Below are 21,775 nucleotides of genomic sequence, written 5' to 3'. Positions count from 1 at the left end.
TTTCAAAAAAAAAAAAAAAAAATAACTGGAGTCGGGGAGTGTAGTGTTGGTGTGTTGTCGCTGTTGTCCTACTAGGAGGGTATTAGCTTTGAGATATGCTCGTACAGCTCGCTTGCGGTTTCTGCTTTACCCGTTTTCAAAGCGTATTGAACGGGGGCCTTTTCATTGTCGACGGTAACAATGCGAATGAATTTCTCTCCGTTCAACGAAGCAGGAAACCCCTTGTGAATTATAACGCCTTTCACAAGCGACACGTTAAGAATCACTTTGAGAATACCGCGAGATCTCATCACAATACGACCTTTACCGGTCGTGCGGTCTGTATTTACATGTATGGCCCCAACGCCTCTTTCTTTCCAGCCATCCTTCAGGTCACTGAGCTGGTAAAGCTTGGCGTTGGCCTGGTAAATTGATTCCTCAGATTCTTCCCCAGATTTGATTTCTTGCTTCGTGAGTTTTACAACTCCGTCGCTTTCTGTACTACCGTTTTTCTCGTCATCCTTGGATCCCGCGGGCGTCACGCTAGCACTCTTGGATTTTTCCAATTTTTCCGCCTTTTCGGCTTCATTTTCGAAAACTTTAGGACTTGACGTAGTTTTTGCCTTGTTCAACGCATGGAATCCGGCGCCAAAGGCAAACCCAGATCCGAAAGCTGCTGGCTTAGGCGTATTTTGAGAATTTTCACTGCTGCTTGTTTCCGAGGCTTTTGGTTGTTCTGAGTTCTTAACAGCTATAGAAGGCGCTTTCGCCACGCCAAACCCACTGCTGAAGCTAGACGATGCTCCAAAGGTAAATTTGGGCTTCTCAGTTGTAGTTTCGGATGGCTTTTCAGATGGATTTTCTGGAAAGCTACCAACAGATATTTCATTTCCTTCATTCTTAGAGCTACTAGACAATTCAGTTTCACCCTTCCCTTCATTCAAGGTTTCATCTTTAGCCGTCAAAAATGGCTGTTCTTGTTTTCCACTTAGTTCTCCACCCACTTCTCGCACGATTTTATCTGCGGATTCGTCTTCTGTTGGTTTGATATCGTCCTTTTTACCCGCAGTAGATCCTGTGTCGCCAAAGCTGTCTAGATCGCCGTTCTTGTCCCCGTTTTTGGCCTTTTTAGCAGAACCCGTTTCGTTGACGTTTTTTTCAATTTCTGGGCTCCTGGAACGCTTTGCAGATACCGTTTTCTCGGTGGTAGGTACCATGCCTAATTTCTGGTCCCTGACAGTGCTTTCAGGCTTCTCGACGCTCTCACTCATCCCAATTGTTGGCGTTATCGTTGGGTTAGGGACACGGCAGTTCAGCTCTGTCAAGAACATGGATGGATTTTTATATAGCCTATTCTGACCAACTAATAATTATCCTGGTCACTATGCACGCAAATTGTTATTGTTACGTAATCGATATTTGGTCATGTGATTCTCACGTTTTGGCCAAAAGATGTAGTAAGAGTGGAACTTCTTAGTAGTGGCTTCCGTGTTAATATTTATGGACTGAATGAGGCACTTTAGTTGCTCGGGCTTCTCAGTCTATTTTCTCAGACGGTCCTTCTATCAGATAAGTACCGTACAACTGGAGCGACACCGGTATTTTGAGTTACTTTTTCGAACCACGAAAGCAGTATTCCACCTTGTTTCTGGCCTTCCGGTACGCTCATACCTTTGTACAAGTATTTTATTAGTACGTCTGTCTGTGCGGGTGATAGCTGTTTAACCAAGTTTGCAATTTCTGCCTGACGGACTTGGGTCAGAGCGCTCAAAACTGCTTCGAAATACCGGGATTTGGTCACTTCGTCGGCACTGTAAGGAGGTTCATTTGTCACAAGTTGCAAAGCAGTTGCAAAATCGCCGCTGGTCGCTGCAGAGCGCAACTGTGAGATTTTAGATTCAATTTCGCCAGCGTTCACAGATTTCAAGTTTGGAGGGGCTAAATCTTCGGGAACTAGGCGTCCGCTATCTGGGTCAAACGCATCAATATCAATTCTTCTCCAATCCTCCATTGTAAGCCAGTTGGTCGCTAGAACTTGCACCTCAGAGTATCGACCCCTTTCCTGGATCTACACATCCTCTCTGGTGTAGTTTGTTAAACTTGGAATATAATAAATTACGGCCATTTTCTGTAGTTAGTCACGTGCACATATTTGTATTTTCGTTGGAAATAATGCTGGCATTTTATGTTGCCGCATCTTTAGGAAGACGATATGGGACGGATCTTAGGGAATAAATCCAAAATCACTCCATTTAGGGCTACCAGCTCATTACTTTAATAATCGTTTTGTACTGTTTGCAATGCTCGACTGATTTCAATCAAAGTCACGTGACCCATCTCAAAGTTATCCTGACTATCATCAGGATGGGAGTAGTATCTGACACCGGGCTATGTTCATTCAACCCCAGTTTCTTTGTTGTTATGGATCCAAAAAGCGGTGGATCTTTGTCAATCTTCGAGGGAGGTGTCAAGATCAACTGGTCAGACACGATAGTACATAGTGATATCAAGGTACGCTCTTGTCTCTCTCTGACGTCTCTCTCTGTAAACATTTGCAAAGGCCTTTACGTTTGTATACAGTTATAGAATAGCGTTCGTAAATACGCTTTACTTCTGGGCGATCTTGTTTTCGGGAATTCCGTCATATTCACCATATCCTAAAGCCAGGTTGATGTTCTGCAGACATTGCGTGGCTGCACCCTTCAATAGGTTATCGATTGCAGCACAAACAACAACACGGTCTTGAGCATCATTCACCTTGAATCCACCAACTAGGACACCATGTGTACCGGAAATAGATTTGACTAGTGGGACATCTTCAGTTACTTTCACCAGGCGTTCACCCTCATAAAACTTCTCGTACAATTCATGGATTTGTTCAGAAGTCAAGGAACCCTTCTTGATAGGAATTGAGATTGTGTGTGAAATACCTTGGAACCATTGCGCTACATGTGGAACAAACGCGACCTCGCGCCCCATTCTGGTCGAAATTTCGCGTTCGTGAATGTGATTCGTCAGACTGTATGGGATCAAGTTATCACTCAAAAATGCTGGGTCATTCTTAGGCGACGGCTTTGTACCGGCACCGGAGTACCCAGAGACACCGAAAACGGTTGGCAAACCTGTAATGAATTCGAGCAAAGGAGCAATAGCAACCTGAGCACCAGTTGCGTAACACCCTGGGTTCGCAATCTTTTTAGCGGCGGCAATCTTCTGTCTTTCATTTAGTTCTGGTAGTCCGTAGGCCCACTCAGTCTCGGGGACAAATCTGTAGTCTGCACCTAAATCAATAATCTTGGATTTTCCCTTCACGCTTTCAATGGCTTCCACAAATGGCTTGCAAACACCGTTGGGCAAAGCCATCACCCACATGTCAACACCGCCCTCGGCTTCAAGTCTTTTCAAATCGTCAACGCTCAGATTTTCGTATATGATCTCACCTTTAGAGTACCCTTCAAGCTTCTTACCCTTTAATTCACGAGAGGAAACGTGAGCGAGCTCCAAATGAGGATGTTGGTCTATCAAGGCAATCAGGTTTCTTCCTGTGAAACCTCTTGCACCTATAAGGGCAACGCGAGCTTTCTCTTTGTTCACTCCTTGTGGCTTAGGCGCGCTCCTTGTCGAATATGATCTTGTCGACTGGCTTGAGGAGAACGCATTAGATTTATGTCCGGCTGGAGAGGTGGTTGGCGCAACGGAAGCGGAAAAGTCCTTAACCAGCTGCGACACTGTATTCAAATCTTTTACCCCGTACCAAAACAAAACTTTTCCATTTTTCAAGTAAGATCCTTCACTTTTACCAAAATGCCAAGAGATGTTCTCGTCATCTTCTCTGACAACCCACTGTAGCGATGGGAAGTCTCGCTTCAAAGATGAAAACACATTGTCAGTCACATTGTTTAACCATCCGACCTTGGAACACAAAAACTTTTCCAGCTGGGAAACGAGACTGTTTTCTTTGACAATAGCCAAAACCTCCATAGGTTCATCGGAATACGACACAAATTGGGAAGAGGAAAGGTTACGCAGGTAAGAGGCTGCGGACTCGGCGCCTGAGGCGATATCGGGATCTCTTTGAAGGGCGTTTCTCAAGGAGTCTGGAGAGGGAAATTCGCCAAGATTAGATCTTCTGACTAGCTTATAGCCGCGTCTGATCATGGTACCGGCTCCAGAGTCTGTGAACAATTCCTTCTGCAAGTCCTGAACATTGATGATGGCCACAGAGGACGAGCGGGGTAGGAAGTCGAGCAGTTCTTTGATCTCTTTGATCTTCAACTTGGTACCGTACTTAACCCAGCTTTGCTGCATGAGGTCGTCGTACTCCTCGTCCAAGTTGATGACCGACACTTTTTCCTTTGTGTTGCCGTTGATGATACCACCCTTCTCGTTGAGATACACAATCTTGAGAGGTTCGAAAATACGGGCTAGTTCACCAGCGGCGATGTCGGCATTAACGTTCAAAGTCTGTCCGGAAACGGTTTCTGCCAGAGAGGTCAAAACAGGCAAAGCACCTGCCTTGATCGAGGCCTCGATTGGGTCCTTGCAAACGCCGTTGATGTTACCAACCAGCTTGTATTTGTCCTTGTCGAGATAGTCAGCGGTGAACACTCCAGAGGTGATGGGTCTGGCACGCACGCCTAGCTGCTCTAGGGCTGTGACCAGCTTGAGGTTCTGCTCCAAAAAACACTGTCTCACCACTGACATGGTACGCTCGTCAGTTATCCTGATACCATCGATGTAGTCCGGCTCGACGCCCAGGGCTTCCAGTCTACCATTGACCTGTGGACCCGTACCGTGTAGGATGATTGGGTATAGCCCCACGTGATACAAGAAAGCCAAGCATGAAGCCAGTTCTTGCAGGTTGTCGCTGATGATAGCACCACCAACCTTGATGATTGCGAATTGTTGTTGTGACACGGATGTGAAGTATTTCAGATACTGTTCTACTTCGCGTTTGGAGCCAATGTTGTTCAGCAACTGCACCACGGTAGATCTGGTTCCCTCAGTGCCCACACCGCTAACGCTCGAAACGCATCTTTTGGAGTAACCGACTCTCTTGGTACCGGTCTGTATCACTCTATTGACGGGGCTGTGATTGGCTGCCAGAATCGACGCTATACCTTGCAATCTGGCAGGTTTCACGCCCTTCAACGACACCAGTAGTTTGGACGACATGTGGTAATAAGTCCGTAAAGATCTCCGTTCTGGTGGAATTTAAGCTGAAAATAGGGACCAGATCGAAATAATAAATGACCACTTAACAATCAATCCACTGGACGATCCACCTGACGATCCCTTTTATAACAACCTGTGAATCATAGACCCACCGATTCTCAATATTCCACCGGTTGATTTCATAAACTTTTTTATCACTTCTTAGAACCCAGGGTATAATCGTGATGTGTATTATCCTGGGTTAAAATGCTGGCGAATAAGGCTCCTGGACGTCTTTACAGTGGGAATGACATTAGCCAAAATACATTGTGTCGTCTCAGTGAAGCTTGTGGGATAGAGGAGCCGTTTTTGGTCTTATCTTAGTATGGTTGATAAAATGCGGCAGTTGACTGAAGATAAAGCAGAAGGGGAAAAATGTGAAAAACTGAAAAAGTTTGGTAAAGTCTTATTTCCCAAATAGGTTGTACCACGTGAATATCATGTGCTTATGGTGACTGGGTGGAAGCCGGTTTGTGTCACGTGCTTTTGGCGTGATCTAGCGTTCAAATCGAGAACCGGTTCTTGAGCTTCTGGAGCGATAGCCAGTAGCGGAAGAAGCACTTTCAAGATTTACTGGCTGTGCGTAGTGGCTGACATTATTGTTATTGTTGTTCGTGTTCGTATTGCTGTGGCCCGAAAAGCGGCTGCGATGAGTGGGAACGGCGGTGTTTCGTGGAAAAGCATTCAGACGTGTGGGCACTTCTTCGCGTGCTTCTCGTGGGGTATCGCCACCAGCTACTGTCGCCGGGGCCAGCGCCAGTTTGGCCATTCGGTCGCGTTTCATGTAGCCCCGGCCTCCGAGTCCCCCGCCCAATCTCCGCGGCGTGAAGTACCTGACTGTTCTTCCGCGTTCGATGTCCACGATAATGGAACGGCCCTCGACTTCCTCGCCCCGATGAACCCCGATTTCTCGACACGCGGTCCTTGCAGAGTGTTCCTCCTTGAACGCCACGAAGCCGTAGCCACGACTCTTGTTGTTAGACCTGTTTCTAACCACGCGTACTCGATCAATTTCGCCAAACCGTACAAATAGCTTCTGTAGCTCCACTTCTGTGAAGCTGTACGGCAGTCTGCCTACAAAAATGGTCTTATAGGGATCTGTTTCCCTCATATTAGCATCCTCCTGCGGTTTCCACTCGTCCAGTTTTGCTCGTAGCCTTTTATTCTCGGATTGCCGCTCTTGATCTGCTTCATCGTAGGCCCGTAAATGTCCATTGTCTATACCGTGACTAAATTCCTGCTGATAAGTCTTCAGATCTTCCAAATAGTGCGATACTCCGCCGATATTTGCAATGGTCTTGCGGCATTCAATCGGATAGTCAACGGGCTTCTTGTATTGAATTGGTGCTCCAGGCTTGAACAACTTGGCTACATGCTGTGGGTACTTTGTGGCCATCTTCGGAGCAACGAAAGAGAGACAACAGGGATTTTCCAAGTGCTAAGTAAAGATTCAAGATCCCTAGCTGTGTCTTGAATACACTGTGTACGTATAATCCTGCGACAGATCTATCACTTTTCTCGCAACATGTAGTTAAAGGTTGATTTTTCAAGTTTTGTATGTTAATATATTGTTTATAAACAGGTGCGCGATGAGCTCGGGAGAACACATCGTCATATGCTAGTATTCCTTGTTAGAGAGAAATCAGTTGAATGCATACACTCTCTGACGGCTGAGGTTTTCAGTTTGTTGAGATGCGTTTTCCATTGATGAGCTGGTTCAACAGGTCAGACGAATTGCTACCAGAACCTGGCATTTGGTTTGGCCCCGTTGATGGATTAGTTGGCGAAAAGATCCCAGGTGGTGGTGGTGTGTTGGCAGCCCTCTGCTGTCGTAGTTGTGTATGCAATAATTGAGGAGTCATGCCAGGAGGAGTAGACTGCTGAACTTTCATCTGAGACATTTGGTGCTGTTGTTGCTGCTGCTGCTGTTCTTGTTGTTGTTGTTGTTGTTGTAGCTGTTGCAGTTGTTGTTGCTGCTGTTTCGCCAAAAGCATCTGTTGCTGCTGCTGCTGCTGCTGCTGTAGTTGGAAGATAGCGGGGTTGGCTGGCGAAGCACCCTGTAGAAAGGGCATCACCGATGAAGGTTGGTCTACTGGCTTGATTGCAAGCATGTCGACCAATTTGCGACCCAAAGCGTTGTCCGAAGTTTCCGACACCGGAATGTTCTCGAATGAGAAAAGAGAAGGATAGGAACGGTAAGTAGCGTCATCGATAACGTCAGTTCTAAGCTGAAACTCGCAATTCTTGTAGGAAGACAGCATTTTGAGCGTTTCATCAATGAACCTCACAGCACTGGACAGCGGATCGAAAGGGTCCACGTATTTTCTTTCGTTGTTGTTGGCATTTTTCTTGCTGTTTTTCCCGCCGCTTTGATGGGCACTGTTATTACTGTTCGGCTGGTTGTTAGACAACGCAGCCATGGACTGCGCTAAAGTGGCCTCCCCCAAAGTAGGGAACGCAGATGAGCTTGTCAGTTTACTAGATGTGGAAGGGAAAAGTGGTGGTGCCGTTGTGTTGACCCCCCAGGGGTTCGAACCACTGGGGACTGGAGCCGGTGTTAAAACGGGAGTTTGTCCACCTGGCGTGGAAGACGAAGACGAAATATTGCTGTCGTCTTCAGTATGGTTCAACTGGGCCCTGGTAGGTAGTGGAGAAGGCACCGGCGAAGCAGATGCCACTGCTGTCGCAGATTTCGGTGGGAGATGGCCCTGTACGCTGCCACTTGGACCGGCTAACTTGAACGGCATTACGTGCTCGGTGTTCTGCTTGTTGGTGAGTTCACGTCTATTGAAAGAATCCGCTTCTTCACCGGGCTCGTGTAAAAACATGCAGTTCGGATTTGGACAGCTCTGGCCCCTCAAATACGACGAACAGTACTTCGTAGTACCGTAAGCGGCCTTTACAATCCGGCCATCCATGTAGGTACCATCCACAGCGGCTATGCAACGTGCAGCGTCATCTTTTCGCGCAAATGTGACATAAATACCGTACCCGGTATGATGACTACTGTTATGGTATCCGGCGGGACCACTGTGATGTTCGTTATGCGACGTTTTCTTGTTGACAACAATTTTGTTGATTTTACCGTATTGGCCAAAATACCGGTCAGTTCTCAGCAACGGTGCCACGTCTTCGTATGCCACAGGTGGGTTTAGACCCACAACGTACACCAAATTTTTCTGGATAACCCGCATTCCGGCCAGATGCTTGCGATTTGCAAACTCGTGTTCTTTGCGTTCCTTATCGCGTAGTTTACGGTCTTTCTCCTTCCGCGCTTGTTTGGCCTGTTCCAACCTCATTTCTTCTGGTGTCAAGACGATGTATTCCACGCTTTCGTCATCGTACTTACGACGACAAGCGGGACATTTTCCATTAAGCTCTGGATTCTGACGGATGTTATTGTAGCAGAACTGACATATCTGGTAGCCACAATGACACGGTTTGAAGTTTTTGTCCGTAATATCCATAGGTTCTATGCACAGCGGGCAGTAATCTTCTTCGTCATCAGAAAGGAACGAAGTGTCGTAGTTTGCAAGCGCATTTTGAATCGCATGCATATTTGCAGTGGTAGTGGTTTTATTCATGGTAATTTTGAATGGTAAATGATTTGTTTGAGGTCTGTTTTCGGCTGTTTGTACATAGTCTAGAGAGTTTGAGAAACACTATTCATAGCGTCAAGTTTAAAATGATTGACTATTGGCATTTTTATGGGATATTTGCCAGAAAAGTGGCGCATGTGATTATCACGTGAATGTCGTGTGACATGTAGTCAAAACTGAAACAATCGATGGGAATCGGGCGAACGAAGCGCATGTATGATTGAGCTGGTACAGGCCTGTACAGAAATTTGGGAGAGCTTCCAAAGCACCGCAAACTCCTAAGAGGTTGTAATATTGTACCTCATAAGGAGTTTATCATTTGTCGCACGGTAAGTCCCCGTTTTGTGATGATAGTGAGACAATGCAGTTCGAATAACACTACAGACTGGTTTTCACTCGCCCTAAAAGCCTATGAACTGATCTCAGAGAGAAAGACAGAATGCTAAAATCATGAAAACGTCACACTAGTATAAAGTGATCAGTCATTTCATCGCGTCGTACGAGTTTCGTTACTTCATCATATTCATAATACGTAGTTTTGTTCCCATTAGGTTCACGCAGCGGCGACAGGCGTTTTGGCCATTGGTTCTGGCACTGCAGGACGGGCAGGCTCAGTCAAATAGTCTACATCCACCATGGCACTATCATGATGACATTCCACGGTCACGTGGATGTCGAATTCGCGGCTGTGGTACTCTGCATGCTCGTTGTACTTCCACACGATATTGTCTGCGGTTTCCACCTTTGACTTATCCTTGAACTTGAGTGTAGGAATCTGTAATCTCTCCGTGATGTCCTTGAGCAAGTGCTTTTCCACATGCTGGTGCAAGTGACGCACAAACTTCCTGCTGTGCGAGTTAACCGAGTCTTTGATCCTTTCCGGGTCTTCGTGCGACTCATGTAGCACGAAAGGTGGGATATACTTCAAACGGCATCTCACATGGTCGAAATCGTCGTCCTCTGTTTCGTTTTTGATGTACAGTTCGAAACTGTCCAGATCTTCAAACACTTTAATGCTTTCACCCTCTTTGGTCACCACCGTGCTCACCTTTGGTTTCTTGTCTTTTTTAGTCATTGCGTAGTATATATGTATACTGTATGTTGTATGAATATAGTGGTATAAGTGGTAAAGAGTGAAAGCACATCGAATGAGAAGGTGTATTGACTCCTTATATACAGTTGGTGACTGTAAGAGGGATCATCTGTCGTGGCCCTCACACCCTAGAAATTCTTTTTTTCACCCCACATATTCAAGAAGATCCCTTGTTTTTCGTGGGAACGAGGAATCGAAATTAATGTGGGGAGAGCTGTGTTGAGTACATGGGGCTGGAAGTCACGAATTATAATGGTTTAAGGTGATTGGTGATTGCCCTTGAGACGTGTTGAATACTTGGGGTAAGACTCAGGTGATGACAAAAAATTGGATACTTGCTTCACACCCATGTAGGTTGAATGGTTGGCGGTGGAGGAAGATGGTAAGCCATGGGGGGGGGCAAGAAGAGTGAGTTTTTGACGTATTTGCAGCTTTCATGCTGCGCCATACTATCACATTCGTACATGAACTTCATGGTATCGATCTAAACGCTCTCATATGTGGAAGCTTTTGGAGTTGATACGCTGTATATGATGCTCCCAGTCTTCTTACTCTCCCATCAAATGGGTACCTTCAATGGTTCAAGAGTAGAACATCTGAGATTTCGGGTGTTCGATTCTCCCATGGGACACGAGCAGTGATTTCAATACTGTACGAAAAGTCAGTTTGGCCGAGTGGTTAAGGCGATAGACTTGAATCTGTTAGGATTAAAGATATCTATTGGGCTCTGCCCGCGTCGGTTCAAATCCGGCAGCTGACGATTATTTTTTTGGTTTTTGTAAGGAGGGGTTGGGTTGAGAAGATAGAATACTGTGCGGTATAGGCTTGAAGTCCTTTTTGCTGTGTTTGAAATAGTGGTTGTAGAATTGTAGCGGTTTCTTTATTTTGTCGATGTGTTTATTGTGATAGTGTCTAGTTCATGTTATGGTTATGGTTTGAGACATTCAAAGGGGTGGAAAATTGACACATGTAAAAACAAATCAATCCATCAGGAGAGAACCGCAGCGATTGATTGTGAGGAGTAGTGATGACTTTTTGTATGGTTGAACAATCGATGGCCAGTAGTATTGCTAAATTTTTTGAGCGTCAGCGATCGATTGTGAAGAGTAGAGAGTCTAACCACAACACTCAACAATTGAAAGCGTCAGCGATCAGTGTGACTATTGTGGACACTGTAATAACCATGATATAGCTTCAGCGGTCAACGTTGCAGGTATATCCTGGCCATCAATACTTTTTACAATCGGGAGCGACAGAAATTAATTGTTCATATGCTATGAGACATTTCTACTTTTTACAATTAATCACTACGACTCAACTGTTCAATTATGATATCGGCCATCTCCACGACTTCACTACTGTCTCAGTCGATTGCTGAGCAATGCTCCGGGCTATTACTTCTCTCCACCATTAATTGCTGATGCTCTCAATTATTCAATCATCATTATTATACTACCCTACATGGTAGAGATGGAATAATACTTGAAATTCTGAACGTTTAGAGACTAGTCACTATCGTAGCTATATAGCCAACTCTAGTTCAGAACAGATCGCTGACGCTCTCAATTGTTGTGGGTTGAGATTATTCTTATTTGCAGAGATGTGATCACATATCTAAGTGTTTTTGTCGCCAATTGTTTATGAGTGTTAATGGCCATCTTGACGATTCACAATTGATCCCCCCACGCTCTGAATTGCTCAACCATGCTCTTACCCAATTCGAAACATTCTCGAAACCGAACCCAATGAATTACCATAAATCTTATCACATTCGCATTATAATCACTAAATTCGTATCTCTGTTACGACACCGCTGGGAAACTTTTACCATCGTTTGGAGCCTTTATTCATCTATAGTCAGCTCTTTAATCAAAGTTGAGAGCACCAGACTCAGCTGTTTTATCATGTTTGTGAAGATGTCATCAACAGATGATGGCTATGACGCTCACCATTCATTGCTGATGGTATGAATCGGCCAGAATTACCCTTGACTATCTCCAACATTTACCATCGATGGCTTTGGCTTCAATTGTTTAGACATGCTAATACTCATCTCAATTGAACGCTGATGCTATCAGTTGTTCGATCGAGATTGTAGCCATCACTTTTGTTCACAGTTGCTCGCTGGTGGTCTCAACTGTCCAGAAATGCTAATAAGGGCCTCGATTGTTGGACTGTTATTGTAGTCTTCTACTCTTCACACTAAATCACTGACGTTCTCAACTATTCAACAATGCTGAAAGCTATCTCTACTGTTCACAATTGAGAGTGACAGCAATGCTCCTGGCGATCACTGGAATTCACAATTGATCGCTGACGCTCTTAATTGTTCAGGTATGCTGATTACCAGAGACTACGTATACAGTGATACATTAATTTTAGAGCAGCGTCGGCGGTTAGCATTTGTTCTGGTCAACCACAAGATCACTTACTGTTGGTTTTGAGCACAAGATTGAGTACTACTGAAAGCATACTGTTGGAAGAGCCATCAATAATATTCAAGATCGACGCTGAAGCTTTCGATTGTTTAGCAGTGGTAATGGCCATTTGTTCGCGATAAATCGCCACTGCTCTTAAAAGTATGCTTATGACCATTAATAGCATTCATAGCTATCACTACTATTCACAATTTAGAGCACACCGACCAATTTTCAATTACGCTGATGGTTGTCGCTTTGAATTGGACAGAATTATCCTTGGCCATCACTACCATTCACAACTGAGGGCGTCAGTGATCAATTGTTCAGTTGTGCCAGCAACTATCACTACTACGCTAATAGACACGTTATTCACAGTTGATAAATGTTATTCTCAGATGTGGAACTATACTAACAGCTACCAATTGTGAATGATAGTGATGGCTTTTAGCATTGCTGTCAATTGTAAACAATGCTGATAATTGTCACACATGCAAAATTCATTGCTGACGGTTAGTAGCTCTTAGAAGTTTTGATCACAACTAGTCGCAGATGCTCTTAATTGTTCAATTTATGCTAATGGCCATCACTACTCCTGAAATTGATGCTTAATTGAGAGGGTATGCTAATAGCCATTCCATTCACAATTGAGAGCGTCAGAGGTCAATTATGCTTCCGACCACCACTATCGTTCACAACTGATCGCTGACGCTCTCAATTGTTCCGCAATGCTAACGACCAGCTCTGCTATTCACAATTGATGGCTGACGCCCTCAATTGCTCTATTATGCTTCCGACCATCTCTGCTATTCACAATTGATGGCTGACACCCTCAATTGTTCAACTATGCTAGTAGCCATCACCATCCTTCACAACTGATCGCTGACGCTCTCAATTGTTCAATTATGACTTCCAACCACCCCTATCACGTGACACACTCCCCGCCTTTTCACCGACACCAAAACCCTTTTTCTTCAATTGATCCGAAACTCGTCGAATCACCAACTCACCACCACCCCCTTTTTCCCCTCCTCTTCTTTGAGCCGGGACCTCCCTCACCCTTCGTGGTTTTGATCCGAACCCTTCGCGTGACCTTCTCGGACTAAATCCCGTCCCGCCCCTTTTAGCGCGGCTAGGACGTCATGAAAGCTCGGCGGTTGTCGGCTTTCGTCGGCTTTCTACTCCAACATCATGATGGGCGGGGAAGGGCAGGGGGGAATGATCCACAAAAAAAAAAAGGTATAAATATGGGAGGGAATGTGGGGAAAAATGAGAAGGATTTAGAACATTCCCTTGAGATGATAACCTTTTATGCGTCTGATTTTCTGAAATAAGAAGTTTCCTACTCAAACAATTGTGTGATTTGGTTGTCTCAAAAAAACAGTCTCTCTTCTCTTGCAACACTCAAATCATGGCACACTCCTTTGCAGATGCACAAACGCAATTGGAACGTCAAACTCGGGAAATTGAAAATTGGTGGTCTCAACCTCGTTGGAAAAAAACCAAACGGATCTACACCGCTCGTGATATTGCAGCCCGTCAAGGGTCTATTCCGATTGAAACTAACAATGCATCGTCGTTAATGGCCCGGAAATTGTACGCTCTTTTGGCAAACCATCACGATCGTAAAACCGTTAGTAAAACGTTTGGAGCACTCGATCCAGTTCATGTAACCCAAATGGCACCATTTTTAGACACCGTGTACGTTTCTGGTTGGCAATGTTCATCAACCGCATCCACGAGCAATGAGCCCGGTCCAGACCTTGCAGATTACCCCATGGACACGGTCCCGACAAAAGTGGATCATTTATTCAAAGCTCAACGTTTTCACGACCGCAAACAATGGGAAGAGCGTTCACGGTGCCAATCGCAACGCGAATGGAACAATTTGGGTCCCCCCATCGATTATCTCAGACCTATCATTGCAGATGCAGACGCTGGTCACGGTGGAATCACTGCGGTTTTCAAACTCACCAAAATGTTTATTGAAAATGGTGCCGCGGGGATCCATATGGAAGATCAAACCTCTACCAATAAGAAATGTGGGCACATGGCTGGCAGGTGCGTTATTCCAGTTCAGGAACATATCAATCGACTCACCACGGTTCGGATGTGTGCCGATATCATGCACTCAGATTTGGTTTTGGTTGCGCGTACCGACTCTGAAGAAGCTACACTTTTGAGCTCGACTATCGATCCCCGCGACCATTATTTCATTGTTGGTGCCACAAATCCGGATTTGCAAGAATCACTATCGGAAAGCATGGACGCGGCCATCTTGAAAGGTCATGGCGGTAAAGAATTGGAAAACCTGGAATCACGTTGGTGTGCGAAGGCCGGTCTCAAATTGTTCCACGAAGCATTTGCAGAGGCTGCACAGAAACAAAAGCCTGCAAACAGCGAACAACTAATTTCAAAATTTAATGCACAAGCCGGGCCATTGAATGGCTTGTCCCTCAGGCAAATGCAAGCGATTGCCAAAAAACTTTTGGGTGCACCCATTCATTTCGACTGGGACTTGCCACGCGTGCGAGAGGGACTTTACCGTTACCGGGGTGGCACTCAAAGCAGTATCATGCGGGCAAGAGCATTTGCACCATACGCAGATCTAGTGTGGATGGAATGCAATTCTCCAGACTACCAACAAGCCAAGACTTTTGCCGAAGGCGTCAAAGCGCAATACCCAGACCAATGGTTGGCCTATAACCTGTCGCCATCGTTCAACTGGAACACCGCCATGTCACCAATGGAACTAAGTTCGTTTATCGACCGTTTAGGTCAACTGGGTTACATATGGCAATTCATCACTTTGGCCGGGCTGCACACCAGTGCGCTTGCCGTCAACACTTTTGCAAAGGACTTTAGCCAGCGGGGAATGCTATCATATGCAACAACGGTGCAGCAGAAAGAGATTGACAATAACGTAGACATTGTAAAACATCAAAAATGGTCTGGTGCCGAGTACATTGACAGTTTATTAAAACTGGCGCAAGGTGGGGTCAGTGCCACGGCTGCCATGGGCGTTGGTGTGACTGAGGAACAATTTCGAGAAAATGGTAAACTCTGAAATGCGATAAAACTGGTTTTAGTCTAGTGTTCCCAGTGGCTCAACTGCGATCGTTGACAGAGTATCGTTTTCATTAGTTGTAAAATAGCCCGCCTTGAATCTTGAGTCATGCCATGATTCACCAGAGCACGTGATATTTAAATCTAATCATCGTAACATCAGAAATGGAACCATACATATTCAAGAGCGATGTGAGAACAGAAGAGACCCACTCACTACCCACCACTCAAAGCTTCTGATCTCACCACAACCATTCCAGTCAACTATCCAGACTTCTTTTTATGATAAGTGGCGGTGGAGTTCAGAAACCCACAGGGGTAGGTACTACTCGAAAGATTCGAGAGCATTTAAACTTCACCGATGAACGACGTTGGAAGCAGTTTTCGGGACGCAGACTGGAGTTGATCGAGAAGTTCAGGCTTAGTGAACGTAAAGCCAGTGAGCAGGACAATAGTGTGGCGCAGATCGCTACTATTCTGCGAACGGAGTTTGGATACCCGTTGAATTCTTCAGCAGAATTCGAGAAACTGGTGACGGCCGCTGTACAATCTGTTCGGCGCAACCGGAAGCGGTCCACCAAGTTTAGGGGTCCAGATATGGGCGGCGGTCCTAGTCAATCCATTTCCGCATCAAAAACAGGTGAGAGCTCGCCCCCGGGCTTTGTTGATTCACCCACTCCGCGTCCTGAAGATCTGTTTTTCGATCCTCACGATAACCAGCAGCATCATCAGCCTACGGCACCGACCTCCCACGAAGACGCCCTAGAGGCTCGAACCTTCTCTTTGTTTACACACACACTGCGGCGCGACGCTCCTGGTCGTATGAGCACTTCAGTTCAAATTCCTGCATTGCCCACGATACGGCCACGTCCGCCACCGGAAATTCAGCCAAAGGCTACTTCTTTACCACCCATCGTGTCAGCACAAAGCCATCATCACGACGAGCTCATCAAGACCATCATTGCAGACGCGGTTCACGACCGTGTATCACTGCATGAACAGTCACAACAGGACAATTTCACGCCTAATCTCACAGACTTTGCCCTGTCAAGTAATGACGGCGAACTTCTCAACCTTGCATTTCACTCTCAAGCACTCCCCGGGTCGAATTACACAAGTACTTCGCGTAAACCGGACACCCCGGACACCAAAGCCAAAATACCATTTTTTTTGAGGGAGAAAATACTGCTGCATATTCAAAGATCAAGGGCATGTTTGGAGCTGAGCTCTTCACAAGGATCGTTGGAGCTTTACTCGACTCTAGAAATTTTGGGCCAGACATCAATCAAGGCGTCGGTTGCATTTGTCATGGAGCGGTTCTTTTCAAACTTGTCAGGCGCGTCAATGGAATACATCACTTCAAAGCTCACATCTACAGCGGGACTGGCATATGTGGCTGTACAAATCTTTGAGCCAGCTACCGAACACCACTTTGAACAATTACCTCAGAACGCCCAGCTGAAATTGTTCAATCTCACTATGGGCGGAATCATCAAGGACTTTGGGTTTGATCCTTGTATATATCCTCTCAGCGAAATTATGCATGACGTTATATTAAAACAATACCCATTAGCCAGCCAGCGTAATCGTGACTGCAAACGATCCGCGATCATGTCGACGCTTTCCATGACGCCTGCATCCGCAAACAAAGATGTTTATCGAAAGGTACTTTTGAAATTTAAAGATAAAGAGCAAAGGTTCACATTTCATCTATTGAGCAATGGACCACCAACAGTCTCAGAAGTTTTGGCAAATTCTCGCCATTTGTTTCAGATTGTGTCGCAGGCGAAAAGCTTGTATTTGATGCATAACAATGATCTTGTCAGAGACGATTTGGAGCTTGCCAAGATTTTCAACAAGTTCACATCTGAAGAAATAGTGATTGAAATCCGTGAAGATGTCTCTAATTCTTTCAATGGACTTGCAATGCTCAGCAGTGTATCTGCATCTGCCCTCCCTTATGTGGAACAGAAACCTCTCTCTGACCACACCGAGCGCTCTGGAAACTCCCCACAACCTTCAGACGCTGATCATGAACACTTTAATGATGTCAAGTTGGAAAACAAACTCGATGATAACATACCATCCGCTGTCAAATCAGACATTCCATCAAAGGCAGAGGAACAAAGTGAAGAAAAGCGACCGACCAATCCCGCAAATATCAAGTCGTCGTTAGTATTCCAACCGTTACTGTGAGTTGCATTAGTGCTCTTGTATAATCACGGCCAGTAAACTATTTATTTGTTAATTTGTGGAACTTTTACGATGACAGTCCCAAATCTCAATCACCTACTCAAGCCTTTTGGCAATACATGTTATTTTTTGTCCGTTTTGTTTCCCTCGTTACTACCTACCTATGTTCCTTTGTTCCCAGATTTTGTGTTTCCTCCTCATCATTCAATGTTCCAATGATGGCTTCTTTCATAACCAACCGTCACCATTCCAATAGAGGAAGCTCGTTTACCGTCAATTTATAGCCCAGTGAATATTCCTGATCCTGGAGACTATCTCTACACAGATCACACAGCTCTCGTGAATGGAAACCGACGATGGCTTTGTAAATAGTAGCAGAAACAACGCGATGATCAGAGTCTAACGACAACGCCTCTAGATTTTCAGCGGTTTTGTCTATTTCTTCCAAACTGCTTCCGGTTTGTTCAATACGTTCGTTGTCGACCTCGTTGTCGACCACGTCGTTGACCACATCGTGTTCTTTGAGATCTGTAGAATGAGTTGAAGCCGAATCAGAAGTTGAATCCAAAACCTCAACATCTACTGCTGTCTCTGCATCCTCATATACGCCCACATAAAACTCCCTGGTATTGGTTGCAGCTCCAGATGTTTCCATTTCCAACAACCTCTGACACTTTAGCTTTATGAAATCTTTCAAGACCGTCCATTTCAGCTTCCCAAAATATTCAGGATGAGCGGTCTTGATGTGTATCTTTGGGTTTCCTGTGGAAGACAATGGCTCCTGGGGAGTTAGTCCATAATTTCCATTCACGTCCCAATGCAAGCAAGGCGGAAATCCGCCCAATGATAACTGATGCATACCTCTAGCACTCATTTGCCGGCGAAAACTTTCTTCACTGAATACTTGTCGCATTTTCCTTCCAAATTGGTTATTTTGCTGTCGAAGGTAAGTATCTCTAGGAAAAGGCTGTGATCGAGTTGCTGGATAGTACATCGGAGGCATGGGTGCGAAAGGCATCATCAGTTGAGCCGAAGGCGGTGGTACAGGAGTTGCAGTGGAGCTTTGTACAGATGCAGGAGGATTGAGTTGATCCAAACCCGTGGTAGGTCCGGCTGCTAAAAAAGCAGAGTTGTTAGGTGCATGCAAAGGAGGAACAGCATACGCCATAAGCCGGTAGTACTCCCACGTATATCCGTTTAGGTCGATGAGAAGACGGTTCAGTTGCCCGTCTGAGCGTTTCAAAGAAACGATGCAGCTTTGGAATGGCATGAAGGGTGGAACTATCGATTGCACAGGAGGAAGCATTTTGACCTGTAGGATCGACGTGTGATGTATCAACCCGCCCACCATGTACTTGACTTGGCGCCATGTTTTGCCCGGAGGTAGGTTGTCTATCCTCACGTATGCTACCTTACTATTCGATTGGTCCATTGATTGGTGGTCTGTGTTCAAAATGCCATCTATTGATTGCTACTATTTCTGTAAGCTTCAGTGCCTCAAACCAGTGCGAACGTCTTAAGGGCCCCGTTAACGTCAATCAAAATTACACTTTCAAAAGCCAAGGTTGCTGCTGTAAAATTAAGAACAAACTCAGGGAGCCAAAGTGGCTTATTTTGCAGAATTTCAAGGTTATTATTCTATTCTCAAATTTGTAGACCAGATAAATGGAAATTTTGAAAAGAGGGCTTTAGTTGAATTAGTTGATGCTTATATTCAAGGATCTCAGAACACTTCAATAGGACTGAGTGTGGTGAATACTTCGAAGAGTTGGTTTGCGAATTGTTCAACATATTTGATCAACTTGATGTCAGAAATTCCTGAAATTCTAGAACCACTCAAATTTCAAAGGGGGCGGGGGAGGTTAAGCTTTGAGTTGAAATTTCACAGGTCACGTGTCAAATGAGTTTCGAGTCGGGCGTTCGAGTTTCGGTAGCGACATTGAAAGATGAGGAGTCAAAATTGGGTCAAGAGTGGGGTTTCCATCGGTACTGTATCTCATTGATGGATTTTTTTCTTTGTTCTATCGTGTTTTTTTTCTGGGTTTTGTTCGGAGTTTTTCTCTTCAGGATTCCCGTCAGGTGCGGGTGATTATGACGCTAAGACCAACACCATTCGTTTTACCACTTTTACTTTCTGTTGTTGTTTTTGGGGTTTTTGCGATGCGACTTCTTGTTCCCACGGCGTGCAATTGTATTTTCAGGACCCTTGCCAAATCCTAGCTCCTGTGCCAGTTGAGTTGTTTGATCGAGCCCGAATTTCTGAATTCTATTAATTTGACGCTCCAACGATTGTATTGTGGACTCATCGTCTGCAAACTTGCGTGCACGACGCAGTTTGACCTGCAGATGTTCCAATGCCTTTGCCTTGGCCTCTTCTGGGGAGAAAGCTTTGGGTTTTATCTGTGTGGAAGAAGAATCTGACGAATGTTCTGCCACAGGAGCAATAGGTTGCTGTTCAGGGGGTGTCTCAGTGGTAGTAGGCTCCTCAGTCTCTGGAACGACTGCCTCCTCAGGCTTGTCTTCAGGTTTTTCGACTTTTGCAGTTTCTGAGATCTCAGACTGCTGTGGTTCCTCCTGTTGTGCGTCCGTTGGTTGCGATTTTTCGGCGTCATGGGCCTCCAATCGCGCAATTAAGTCTTTCTTAATGCCATTGGTACTGAGTTTTCTAGATTCAAGCTCCTTCTGGAGCTGTTTCACGGTTTGTTGAGCGTAGGTAGCCATCGTTTTGGATGTTTGGTTTGGTAGAATAGGTTATATCGTCTTGGTTTGACCAATTTTTTTGGACTTTATTATGGACCCAACAAGCATTTAAGGCCAAAAACTGGAAACAGAGGGGGAGAAAGAAAGACAAGCAGACAGTTGGAAGTGAATGGCCTTACTCAAGTAGACAAAATGACTGGGAGGAGCTTGAGGTCTCGTGGAAAATCGAGAATCGAGGCCGCACCGGAAAACGAGAGAAAGGGTAAAAAATTTAGAATATCGCAGCGAAATTGATGTTGCTCGAGCAGTTTTTGGAGGTTGAGCTGCATGCAAGCTCTGGAGATCTACACGGTACATCTGTGAGTGTTTTTGAAGAGCACGGGTCGATTTTCCAACACAGATCACGTGATACGAATGTGTCGTTTGCAAACGAATTAAGGTATATATGAGGTGCGTAATTTACTTATGAAGGTCTTATGAGAAGCCGGTCGTCAAGATCTCCTGTGTTAATTCAAACCCTTCGATGGTACAAATAGTGACTTGTTCTGATCGAATTGACCCTTGATCTTGTTGCTTACTCACGGAGTTTTCAAGCAAAATAAATGCTATCGTCTCGTAGAATCAAAATATGTAAGTGTATGGAATTTTCACAAACAGCCATCGAGCTCGACTCTTCCATTTACGAAAGATTGAAATGCTACCTGTCTAGCTGAACCAAATAGTCTAGATTTTGGTAGTTGAAATTTTGGTGCTGACGCCAATCAAATCACATCGAACGTCTGCGGGTTACCCATGCCGTACAAAGTCATTTACCCGTTGCTTACTCAAATTTCCCGTGGGTAAGTAAATTTGGATCTTGATTACTTACTCACGATTACCGAGTAACGATAATCATTTACTCGAGTTACCCATTGCGCATGTCTGAGCTGACCTACACATTGTCGTGTGTAGTTATCACAATTCTAATTCTCCCCACTGAGCTTGGTTGGCGAGTCCACGTCATATTTCTCATGTAGAATACTTTTGTATCTCATATGTCTTCTTCGTAGACAGCTCGCAAGCCTATGACGGACCAGTGATTAGTTCGAGGCTATATCCTCTGTTCACTAGAGATGGATAAAACTCCGATGGCTCGTCACATGTTATGCAGGCGCAATGTTTTCCGTATTGTATGATCAACGTATAGAAAAGCACGTGATCACGCATCACGTGTTTTTATATCATACATGCGATTTAATGAGCATTCCGTATAATATGATTATCGGATAAGAAATGTCTCACGTGATATTGTACGTATATAATGACCACCATCGACATTCCACGTGACCCAGCTTCCTGTCACGCGATCCGGCTTCCTGTTGGCGTCTTTCTTTTCGTTTGACCCAATTTGGGTCAAACATGCCCTTTTGACCCAAAAAGGGTCAAAATATGTCTTAATTCGCACCTTCGCCCATTCTGCTTATGTCAGCGGACCTTTTGCACTGTTAATCTTCCCATTACGTATAGGCAGTCCA

At 45.1% G+C, this 21,775-nt stretch overlaps 10 protein-coding genes and 1 non-coding gene across 11 annotated transcripts; 3 read left to right on the top strand and 8 right to left on the bottom strand.

Moving 5' to 3' along the window:
* Window positions 1-71: 71 nt before the first annotated feature.
* YRB2 (LALA0S01e02564g1_1) lies at window positions 72-1,310 on the bottom strand (the record flags this gene model as incomplete). Its single annotated transcript, XM_022774204.1, has 1 exon — window positions 72-1,310. The coding sequence occupies one exon, from the start codon at window positions 1,308-1,310 to the stop codon at window positions 72-74; it is 1,239 nt and encodes a 412-aa protein (XP_022626324.1).
* A 218-nt stretch (window positions 1,311-1,528) lies between these two features.
* On the bottom strand, window positions 1,529-1,990 carry ARC15 (LALA0S01e02542g1_1; the record flags this gene model as incomplete). Its single annotated transcript, XM_022774203.1, has 1 exon — window positions 1,529-1,990. The coding sequence occupies one exon, from the start codon at window positions 1,988-1,990 to the stop codon at window positions 1,529-1,531; it is 462 nt and encodes a 153-aa protein (XP_022626323.1).
* A 596-nt stretch (window positions 1,991-2,586) lies between these two features.
* ARG56 (LALA0S01e02520g1_1) lies at window positions 2,587-5,154 on the bottom strand (the record flags this gene model as incomplete). The annotated part of the gene is made up of 1 exon (XM_022774202.1): window positions 2,587-5,154. One exon carries the CDS (start codon window positions 5,152-5,154, stop codon window positions 2,587-2,589), a length of 2,568 nt encoding a protein of 855 aa, XP_022626322.1.
* Window positions 5,155-5,689: 535 nt separating this feature from the next.
* Window positions 5,690-6,589, bottom strand: SNP1 (LALA0S01e02498g1_1; the record flags this gene model as incomplete). Its single annotated transcript, XM_022774201.1, has 1 exon — window positions 5,690-6,589. One exon carries the CDS (start codon window positions 6,587-6,589, stop codon window positions 5,690-5,692), a length of 900 nt encoding a protein of 299 aa, XP_022626321.1.
* Window positions 6,590-6,872: 283 nt separating this feature from the next.
* MOT2 (LALA0S01e02476g1_1) lies at window positions 6,873-8,777 on the bottom strand (the record flags this gene model as incomplete). The annotated part of the gene is made up of 1 exon (XM_022774200.1): window positions 6,873-8,777. One exon carries the CDS (start codon window positions 8,775-8,777, stop codon window positions 6,873-6,875), a length of 1,905 nt encoding a protein of 634 aa, XP_022626320.1.
* Window positions 8,778-9,345: 568 nt separating this feature from the next.
* LALA0_S01e02454g (LALA0S01e02454g1_1) lies at window positions 9,346-9,867 on the bottom strand (the record flags this gene model as incomplete). The annotated part of the gene is made up of 1 exon (XM_022774198.1): window positions 9,346-9,867. The coding sequence occupies one exon, from the start codon at window positions 9,865-9,867 to the stop codon at window positions 9,346-9,348; it is 522 nt and encodes a 173-aa protein (XP_022626319.1).
* A 678-nt stretch (window positions 9,868-10,545) lies between these two features.
* On the top strand, window positions 10,546-10,645 carry LALA0_S01e02432r. The gene is given in 2 exon segments: window positions 10,546-10,583; window positions 10,600-10,645. It is a non-coding gene; the product is annotated as a tRNA-Ser (tRNA).
* A 3,068-nt stretch (window positions 10,646-13,713) lies between these two features.
* ICL1 (LALA0S01e02410g1_1) lies at window positions 13,714-15,369 on the top strand (the record flags this gene model as incomplete). Its single annotated transcript, XM_022774197.1, has 1 exon — window positions 13,714-15,369. The coding sequence occupies one exon, from the start codon at window positions 13,714-13,716 to the stop codon at window positions 15,367-15,369; it is 1,656 nt and encodes a 551-aa protein (XP_022626318.1).
* A 281-nt stretch (window positions 15,370-15,650) lies between these two features.
* On the top strand, window positions 15,651-17,564 carry LALA0_S01e02388g (LALA0S01e02388g1_1; the record flags this gene model as incomplete). The annotated part of the gene is made up of 1 exon (XM_022774196.1): window positions 15,651-17,564. The coding sequence occupies one exon, from the start codon at window positions 15,651-15,653 to the stop codon at window positions 17,562-17,564; it is 1,914 nt and encodes a 637-aa protein (XP_022626317.1).
* Window positions 17,565-17,802: 238 nt separating this feature from the next.
* On the bottom strand, window positions 17,803-18,993 carry LALA0_S01e02366g (LALA0S01e02366g1_1; the record flags this gene model as incomplete). The annotated part of the gene is made up of 1 exon (XM_022774195.1): window positions 17,803-18,993. One exon carries the CDS (start codon window positions 18,991-18,993, stop codon window positions 17,803-17,805), a length of 1,191 nt encoding a protein of 396 aa, XP_022626316.1.
* Window positions 18,994-19,688: 695 nt separating this feature from the next.
* THO1 (LALA0S01e02344g1_1) lies at window positions 19,689-20,282 on the bottom strand (the record flags this gene model as incomplete). The annotated part of the gene is made up of 1 exon (XM_022774194.1): window positions 19,689-20,282. One exon carries the CDS (start codon window positions 20,280-20,282, stop codon window positions 19,689-19,691), a length of 594 nt encoding a protein of 197 aa, XP_022626315.1.
* Window positions 20,283-21,775: the final 1,493 nt, after the last annotated feature.

Source organism: Lachancea lanzarotensis, scaffold LALA0S01 (assembly GCF_000938715.1).
Source record: "Lachancea lanzarotensis genome assembly LALA0, scaffold LALA0S01, whole genome shotgun sequence".
Taxonomy (NCBI): Eukaryota; Fungi; Ascomycota; class Saccharomycetes; order Saccharomycetales; family Saccharomycetaceae; genus Lachancea; species Lachancea lanzarotensis.
This window is presented reverse-complemented; position numbering and strand designations above follow the sequence as displayed.